A 10502-nucleotide genomic window follows, 5' to 3' on the forward strand; every position below is an offset into this window, starting at 1 on the left:
TCGTATAAACTTGTGCCCTTTGTGTGAGTATTTACGTTCCTGGAGTCACGTGACGAAAACACGACGTGACGTAAGGGGCGCAGCAACGGCTAGCTGCCAGTCCAACATGGCTGACCTGTGAGCAGCGGTGCTAGACACGACCGTCCGCATTAAACTCTTCTTTGTGCCGATCGTGAGCGCTTAGTAAAGCGCAAAGATACGTTAATATGATATCCTCGATAGTATCGCGATTAGTAATGTGAGTATTAATTAGGTTAAAACGTTCGGTCGTTAAATATATCGTGCTTAAGTCCGAGAAGGAAAAGAAAGGGGGAAAAAAAAAAGAAGAAAAAGAAAGAAAAACAAATCTTAGAAGAAACGCATCGCGAGTGTGCCCAGAATCATCATCGTTGGTCGTTTGTTTAAACGACAATGTCGTTTTGAAAATTTCGTCATCGATCTTCTTCTGTATCTCGTTTCAACAACGGCGTGTGAAACTTTCGATCAAATTTCGTATCTTTATTTGTCTCTCTCTCTCTCTCTCTCTCTCTCTCTCTCTCTCTCTCTGTCTGTCTCTCTCATATTTTCTTTCTATCTATGGCCATGAAAAATACAACACAAAGGATAAAAAATGACGGTCTTACGAAAGTGACCACAAGTTTCGTGCGTGTACGTGTGCTTGTGCGTGCATATGACGTGTTCCTTCGAAACGATGTATTTGTGATAACGCTCGTCGATTTTCAAGGAGTCACTCGAAACCTTTGAAATTTATGATGAATCGGTGTTTCTCCTCGTTCGAGCTCACCTCAAGAAGAGAATTTTCCAATACCTTGCGAACTTCGATTCGAGAAAGAAGAAAGCTACGACGATATCAATATTTTTTTGATATTCGGACAAATATATCGATAGGAGGAAGGTAAGTGTCCACCATTTTATTTTTTTGTAATGATTATTTCGTTTGAAATTTTATCGTCTTCGAAGTGACGAGAAAGAAATAATATAATATATGATATAAAATCAAAAAAAAAAAAAAAATGTCGACGTCACGAAGAGAGCTTGATCGTTAGAATCGATATATTATTTATTTGAGTATTCATGTATTACCGTTAGACGTTCTAACGATATCAATTCTCTTTGTTATTCGTGACGTATATATCAATTCCGAACGCAGTAGGTAGGTAAGCAAGCAAGCAAGCAAGTAAGTAAGAAAGAAAGAAAGGTCGTTGAATCCGTTTGTTAGTATTATTACGTCGAACGTATCTAACCTAACCTTTAAAATCCTCAAACCCCTGAGCTACGTCGTTGCGGATATAAATGAAAGTTACGACACCTCGCGTACGTTTCGGCTAACTAATTTTTTTTTCTGTTTATTTCGTTTCACTTGTATTTGTTTATTAATTTATTTTTTTTTTATTTTTTTATCGATTACTACCGACTAAAAAAAAAAAAATGACGAGAGGTTATCAAAAAGAAAAAAAAAAAAAGAAAAAAAAAGAAACGATACGAATTAAATTAATCGATCGATTACGAAAACGAAGTCCTCGATTATTTTTTTTTCCTTCGAAATTCGTTTCAGATATGAACAAAATAAATTGATTTTCAACGTATGGAAAATTATAAAACGTTTCGAAATTAAATTTCTATGGGGAACGGGAAAAAAGAGATAAATAACTGCGGAAAGTACAAAAAAAAATAAAATAAAATAAAATAAATAAATAAACGAAGAGAAAAAACGTTGAAATTCGATTTGGTTTTGCGAATCGAAACGCTTCGATGAATTTTAGATACATATGTATATATATATACACACACCTATATATAATATTTCATCGATGTTCGTAATTCGAGAAAAATATATACCTACGCTATAGTGAAATTTGTGAAATCTGCTAAGAAAGCGATTTAATTCTTTCTTCGATCGAAGTAAAAGGTAGATTCTTAAATCGCAGTAATCATTAAATAGCTTCTTCATGGCCATTTCCTTAAATGGTAATAACCAGGCCTTTCGACTAGTCTCTCTTTTACTCAATGCTGTTATATATATATACACACATACACACACACACATAAAAAATTACATATATAACCCTTAACAAAAAATCCTATCATAAATAATATATAAAAAAAAAAATCTAAAAACCATAAAATTATCACTATATATAAATATATATACGCACACACATATATATAAATTTCTCGATGACAGCAATGTCGTCACGTATAATTATGTGAGATCGTAAAAACTAATCGAAAACGAGGAGAAAGAGAAGGAGCAGAGAAATTCGCGGTCCTATTCCATCGGTGATTTAAAAATGACCGGAGCGAGCTGGTCACGTGACTCCCGATCTGTCATCATCAGCTGATCGTGACGTGTTAGGGTCTTATCGATGATCGAGGCGTACTGAACGTTTCTGCGATATATATCGCTTTCTCTTTCTTACTCTTTCACTTTAGTACTCTTCGATCAGGGAATATATTCTCCTTCGAGCACGTATACACACATACAAAATATAAATACGCGCGCGCACACACACACACGTATATATTGATCCGGTATATAGAAAAAAAAAATAATAATAATAATGCAGAAATAGCAAATCTCTCTCTCTTTCTCTCTCTACTTTATCCAAGTCACGTTTTGATTTCTAATTTAACGTTAGAAGGCGCTTGCTCACGCTCTTTTAACTCCTCTCTCTCTCTCTCTCTCTCTCTCTCTCTCTCTCTCTCTCTCTCTCTCTCTCTCTCTCTGTCTTTCTCTTTCTCTTTCTCTCTCTCTCTCTCTCTTTCTACTCTTTCTCTCTGTTTGTCCGTCTGTCTCTCTTTCTCGCTCGGTCTTCGGTGCACCAGCTGATCGCTACGTCACGCCTTCGAGTCACTGTGGTGTTTGGGTCATTGCACTCTACTAAGCCAGCGCGTTCTCTCCATCCTATTCTAATTGTAAGCACGTTTTCTTTGTGCTTCCTTCTATATATATATATATATATATATATATATGTATATATATATATATTTCTTCACGATAACCACCGTTTCTCGTTTAAGATTTCTTATCCTTTTCTTTTTTTTTTTATTTTCTTATTTTCTCTTTTTCTCTCTCCCTCTCTGTCTGTCTGTCTGTCTATTTCTCTCTCTCTCTCTCTCTCTCTCTCTCTCTCTCTCTTTCATTCCCTTCCCTTTTTGTTTCTCACACATACACGTATACACGACATACATAGAACCCTTTACAGGTATAGCGTTTAAAGGAATAATGACTGTAAGATATCTTTTTTCTTTTTCTTTTTCTTTTCCTTTTCTTTTTTTTTTTCCCATCGAACAAGTCTCTCTGACTCACGATCAATGTTGCACTTGACGATTAAATTGGAACAAGGCGAGAAACGCGGATCCAAGATCGGGCACGAGGCAAACGTGTCATTGTATATTAGTATATAAGTATGTATATATATATGTGTGTGTATTATTATATAATGTGTAATAATGTATATTGGCTTGTCAAATTTATATATATATACTCAATTTTTTCTTCTTCAAAAGTATCTTAGATTTTTTCAACTTTTGAATTTCGAATTGTATAATTCTTTTAATATTCCCTTTTTTTTCTCTATGTAATAATAATTAATTAATTGTTACATGATGATAAGAAGTTTTTTTTTTTTTTTTTTTATATAGAAATAATGTTCGATTTCGATTGTGAAAATCTTTCTTTCAATATTCAGGACGAAAAAAATTAAATATGATTTTCGAAGTGTTTTTTTAGGTTATTTGTAGTTTCGATTTGAGACTTTTGTTTCTTTTTCTTTTTTTTTTTTTTGTTTGGAACCACGTAATTTTGAAATCATTAGATTAGATAATCTATATTTTTGAACTTATTGTTTGATTTTATGTTACCAATCTTAATCGTTACTTCGTATCAAAAGTTTTTCGTATCTTCCATTTTTTTTTTTTTTTTATTATAGTATAATATATAAAAAGATATATATAATAATGATATAATTTCATAAATTCAATAATAATAAATGAACTTGTATAATCAAATATAATAATATAATAATGAATCGATATTATGTTTCAATATTATATTATTATTTATCTAATCCCGATAAGAAATAATATTTTTAATGAATTTACAAAATTTACGTAATACATAATCTTCCAAATTTGGATACCATTGACAAATTCTATTTGAGTGAAAATTTAATATCTATGAGATAACATGATATCAAATTTTTATTCGATATCACTTCGTTTTAATAATAACAAAACGAATAATACGTGCGGATCTAGATTTATATTTCTTGATACGAAACGATAATTTACAAGGACGTTAAATTACAAGGACAAATGTGAATAAGAAAAATAGAATTTCTTCTCTCTCTCTCTCTCTCTCTATCTCTATCCACTATCTATCTATCTATCTATCTATCTATCTATCTATTTATCTCATTCTCTCTTTCTCTCTCTCTCTCTCTCTCTTCTCATAAAAATGATTTTGTCGAAAATAAAGATCAATCTTTCAACGAAGATAATTTGTTTTTGGATAGTTGCCTAGTTTTACAGAACGATCTCCTATATAGAAATCCTGGCGTATTCTTCGATTCTCAGTGACGTCACTCTCTATTTTATTTTTGTTACTCGATAGAAGTATTTACGTAAGAGAAGACCGCGTAAGCCGCTCTCGAATGTATTCTTCCTTAAAGTCCTTGACACGCGGCCGATAGCAAGATATAGTCATAGTGTTATCACGTATATATTTTCTATTTCTAGCTTGGAAAAGAAATAATCGCTTTTTTATTCGAACGAAACAAAACAAAAAAAAGAACGAAAGAAAACAGAAAAATTTATATATATATATATATATATATATATATATATATATATATAGCATAGGTATAAGTAATATACTAGTACAAGTACTATAGGGGGGAAAAAAAAAAAAAAAAAAAAACCATTAATACTTTATACAAAAGTTATATTTCAATTTTTGCCTTTATACGATTTTATATAATTTTTTTCCCCCTTCGTTTTCTCTAGACACGAGCTCAAAAAATTTAGTTAAAAAGATTTAATTAAAAACCGTTGTAGCGTCATCCGTCATTCAAGGATGCAAAAATATACAAAAAAAAAAAAAAGAAGAAAAAAAAAAGAGAGAGAGAGAAAGGGAAAAAAAGCTTCATGGAGTTCGCAATAAATGAAAAAAATAATTGCCATCCTAAAAACCAATTTATTTTTTATATCTTTTCTCTCCCCCCCCTCTCTCTCTCTCTCTCTCTATTTCATTCTTCTTTTTTTTTCGTTTTTTCTTTTTTTTTTTTTTTTAATAAAAGGGTTCGCGCACTCTATAAAAATTCGGTAAGTTGGAAATAAGCCAGGAGAATGTAAAATATGACGACGAGGTACCAAATAGAGAATATTAAGGGGGATGGAAATAAGGGGAGGTGTTTCTTGTATATGTGTGTGTGTGAGAGAGAGAGAGAGAGAGAGAGAGAGAGAGAGAGAGAGAGAGAGAGAGAGAGAGAGCGAAGTAACGCGACCCCGTTGGATCGATGCTCGGTTGGCAACAGGAGGGTGCTACGGCATCTCCTGGTGTACTGGACAAGGACATTCTCGTGTGGCACCCTTTTCTACGTTACACCCACAAAGACGAAACGGTTCGGTCCTTAACATCGAAACGGAATCGATATTTTGTACAGTTTCGCAAAAAATATCGTATTGACTTTGTTAGAAAAGAGATTCTATTTCTTTGTCTTTCTCTTACACTTACATAGTTGCATATATATATTTTATAGAAGCGAATGTTTGTACGTGATTGTACGTATATACAAATAATAAAATTTATTAATAATAAAATAGAAAAATTGTTATATATATATATATATAACTGTATATATTTGTATATGGATATTTATATATTGTTGTAGTTATTGTCGTTGTATTACTATATTACTCTTATATATTTGTTAATATACTTATATTACATATTATTTGTAATAGTATATTAATGTAATATCAATAATATCGATATATATATATATATATACATACATATATGTTACGTGGCATTATATAGATAAATAATAATCAAACTGTAAGAAAAAAAATTAATAGAAAAAAGAAAAGATCGACGGTATTAAAACGATACGATCAATAAATTATATGTCCTGTTTTCTTCTTTTTCTTTGTTCTTTTTTTTTTTTTTTTTTTTAACGTCGGATGATTTTTTCTCCCGGTTCGTTTCTTCAAGCTTAGCCCTCTTCGTGTCTCCGACCGAAGGAAAATCTATTCGGTGTAGCGTAGCGAGAGGGTTCGAAAGGGCGAGTAATGAGCGCGAAAATAGAGCTGAAAGAAAAAAAGAAATCGTAGGTTGGGGGTGGGAGGGTGGTAAAGAGGAGAAGGAGGAGGGTTATACACCTGTGTACTTGGGATCCTCGACCTCGTGACGTCATAATTCTCATTAGAATAATTAAGAATGCCGCTCGCTAATTACGATGCTGCTCCCTCCGAGCACGTTCGCTTTTCTAATTTCCTTTTTCTTGTTTTCTTTTTTTTTCCTTTTTTTTTTCTTTCTTTTTTTTTTTGTTACCCCCTCTCGCGCTATCGTCTTTTAACAATTTTAACCTGCTCTTAACACGAAAGAACAAATTGCAGCATTTCATTTTTTTTTTTAACGAAAAATTTATATATATATATATATACATTGACACGTTTTGATACATACGTATATAAGATTATGTTAGGTACACCAAACAATCTTTGTATATATGTATAACAAAATAACAACCCCTCTATATATATATATTTTTATTCACCCCATTTCTAACCACCATTCTTCTCAATATATTCTTTATCTCGAAGGACCTTTTCACCTCTCGACTAAACTCAGAATCGAGGATTTCTGATTTACACGTTTTCTTTCCTACCATCCTACCTACGTACGTAATTACGCTATTTTCTTGTCGGGGTTTTTCCTGCCAATATTTTTCTTTCCCCTGGAGACATGCCAACGTACTATGGTAAGGGATAACGTCTCGTTTCTTCCACTTTTTTTTTTTTTTTTTTTTTTCGTTCGTGTTGAATAACGAAGAAAAAAGTATGTAGAAGCAAGGTCACCCTCAGAGTTCATGAGAAAATGATAAATTTTTCTCTTCGACCCTCTGCGAAAATTTCAATGGGGAGGCTTTCTTTAGACATCCTGTTTCATGACATTTTTCTCACGATAGAATCGATGATTTCTTTATAAAAAATATTATAATTCATAATTTTGCCTTTAAAATACAACATCTTATAACGTATAATAAAATATATTTATATTTATATTTATATATAAAGATCTAATTAATATATCTTATAAACGATAAGTATAATGAATACTTACGTACTAATATAATACGTCAATTATATACCTACAACGTTCTTCTTCGCGTTGTTCAATTTTGTCATAGGCAGGAACGAAAATTGTTTTATTATGTAAATTTCGATTGTTCGTTATTGTCATTGTTCTTTTTCTTTTTCTTCTTATTTCTTTCTTTATTCCTTTATTATATCTCTTTTTCTTGTTTCATACAAATGTTGGCATGCAATTCGATGCCTAAATTCATGATTACAAATATAATATATATAAAAGACGTATTTGATAGAGTTGCTCGATACATATGTGTACATAAGCGAGGTCGAAACATAGCGATTCGTTTGGAGGTGTGAAGCATTGGGAAATCCATGCTATTAAAGAGACCAGTAAAATATCTTTGCCGACGAATCGTCGACCACCCACGCGGAATTCGGATTCTGACCTTTCTCAGTGGGGTGCATGAAACGTGGGAGGAGATTTTTTATATAGAAGGAGAAGGAAAGACAGAAAGATAGGAGAGAAAGAGAGAGAGAGAGAGAAACGAAGAACATGCGATGAACACGAGAGATTCGAGCCTGTACCAAAAATAAATATCTCCATGTATATAATTTAAACTTGAAAATTTTTCTTATATTTATTGTAACTTCATCAAGAAAAATGTTCTTTCTACGATATCGTTGATATATAGATATTTTCGTTCTACTCTTATCAAGTAATAATGACCTGAAGTATTTATAATCGACGATATCCTTTCTTAGACTTTAACCTTTGCGTGATCTTTAACATTAACGATATAATTAATATATATATATATATATATATATTATTTATGTTATGAGATATAAAATATAAAGTATAATGAATATCGAAAGAATTGATACGGTATATCGTATAATAAATTGTTAATATTTATTATTTGTACTAATATATTTTACTAATTATTATCGTATTTATATATATGTAAGTATGGTATAATTATGTTCATATAACAATACAATTATACTGCAATATAATTATATTTGTATAAATACTGTACTAATTATAAATTATACGTAAAAAAAAAAGAAAGAAAGATATAGCCATGAAAAGCTACAGTACGATAAAACGATTAATTTTCTGACAACATAAAGTGAAATCAAACTTGAAAAAGGAAAGAAAGAAAGAAAGAAAGAAAGAAAGAAAGAAAAAAAAACAGAACGAACTAATAAAAAATAAAATCCAGTTATACGAGTACGTAGGAAATATGAGAGAGGAACTAACAGAACCAGCAAACTAATCGCTTATATGCATTATTATATCTTACGTAATTTCCTAACGTTACGTCACGTCGCAGGAATGAAAATAAAAGAATAAAAAGAAACAAATAATAAATAAAAAATACGTAGCAAAGAAAAATAAGAAAAGAAAATAAATCGATCGATCGATCGATCGATCGAATCAAAAGAGGAATAAAAAAAGCAAACGAACGTGAAATTCTAAAAAAAAAAAAGAAAAAAAAAGAAAAAAAAACAAATAAACAAAAACAAATGATTAAATAAAAAAAAAAAAAGAAAGAAAGAAAGAAAGAAAGAAAGGAAAAGTCCAACAGAGAGAACAAAGGAACGAACACATACGTGAAATTACAAATGATGCACGACAAAAGCCTTTGTCCTGGATAATTTTGTTTTAAAAATTATTCGAATGATTCACTCTTGATCGCAGATTGATCTCTTAATACATACACACACACACATATATATATATATATCTTCAATAGAGAATTTCTTGTTGGAAAGCCAACAAATGAATTGTTTTGGTTCAGCGTTCCTTGCTGTTCGCATTCCGCATACCATCTTCTCGTCCGATTTTTTTTTTTTTTTTTTTTTTTTTTTCTTGAACCTCCTCCTCCTCTTACTATTGCTAATGTTAATACTGATGCTGTTGCTGATGCCGTTGCTGATGCTATCGTTCAAAAACGAAACAACCGTGCATAAGACGAGCCGATCGTGACGCGTCATCGTTTTTGTACGTCTCTCGACGACGCACCTACCTCTCTTAACCGTTTAAATATAAATCCCGGCACAGAAGTGGCCAGCTTCCAGTTGAGGCGTCGCGACGCTAGCGTAAGCTCTAAAACGTACAAGTTACCCAGCACGTTTTTCTCGATCTAATATTATATATATATATATATATACATATATATATATATATTTATAAGGCGTAGGATCGAATCGGATCGGATTGGATCGAGTGGTGAATCCCTCTTTTTTTTGTCTTGTTATTTTTTCCCATCTTTTTTTTTTTTTTTTTTTTAATAAAATTCAACGAGAACCAACCCCATCGTTTTCAAGGTTTAATCTGAAAACAATTTTTTCTTGTTTTTTGTTGTTATAAAATCTTGTACGAGATCGAGAAACAATAGTGATTGGAATAGAAAGGAGATTGAGTTGGTTAAAGAGAGAAATGAAAAGTAAATAATAAATAAGTAATAATAATAATAATAATAATAATAATAATAAAAAAAAAAAAACGTTATAACGTCGTAGCGAAGAGAAATTCATTTTGTTGGGGAAAGTATATACGTACTTGTGATTATCGACGGATATTATTAGACTTGTGAATTCTAAATAATCCGTAAGAAACGGAAAGATCGATAACTTCGAAGTGATAATAAGAAGAAAGCTCTGTTATTTGTGAATTTTAATATGATATAAATCTGTAGAAAGAAAATTGACTTTGTCAGAGAAGAGAAGAAGCAAAAGCAAAGAAGAAAAAAAAAAAAGAGTTATGCGACGAATAACATTCGAATGAAAAAGGAATATCACTTTGATCGTATCAGCGAGTAATAATATATCCTTGCGACTGTCAAAGTCCATCGAGAAATTTCATACAAACTAATCTGTGAAAAAACAAATTGAGTTTATCAGATATCAAAGAAAATCAAAGAAAAGAAAAAGAGAGAGAGAGAGAGAGAGAGAGTTTCACCTGGATAAAATCGGTAATGAAAAAATAATATCGATTGTAACGTACCAACGAATAATAAATATCTTGGCGACTATCGACGCGTTCTGATCGACTCGAGAATAGAGTAAGCAATAAATTAAGATAACAAGACGTATTATGTCCTCGAGAGTGAAACAGCAGATACGCATAACCATCTTCTTCGAGAACGGCGTGGTTGTGATTTACATTTAAAGAAAAA

The 10502-nt window shown here is 31.4% G+C and overlaps 1 protein-coding gene across 2 annotated transcripts in view; it reads left to right on the top strand.

Annotated features, from left to right (window-relative positions):
- The first annotated feature begins 68 nt into the window (after nucleotides 1-68).
- LOC122637165 (uncharacterized protein T19C3.4-like) overlaps nucleotides 69-10502 on the top strand; it is a 31233-nt gene continuing 20799 nt past the window's right edge. Inside the window, exon 1 of one of the 2 annotated variants that reach the window (XM_043829139.1) lies at nucleotides 69-238. In XM_043829139.1, the coding sequence (XP_043685074.1) occupies nucleotides 207-238 (32 nt within the window). In that variant the 5' untranslated portion in view covers nucleotides 69-206. Of the gene's footprint in view, nucleotides 239-682; nucleotides 896-10502 lie in introns of those variants that run through there. The other variant, XM_043829134.1, reaches the window with a different exon arrangement.

The sequence above is a fragment of the Vespula pensylvanica genome, chromosome 24 (genome assembly GCF_014466175.1).
Source record: "Vespula pensylvanica isolate Volc-1 chromosome 24, ASM1446617v1, whole genome shotgun sequence".
Taxonomy (NCBI): Eukaryota; Metazoa; Arthropoda; class Insecta; order Hymenoptera; family Vespidae; genus Vespula; species Vespula pensylvanica.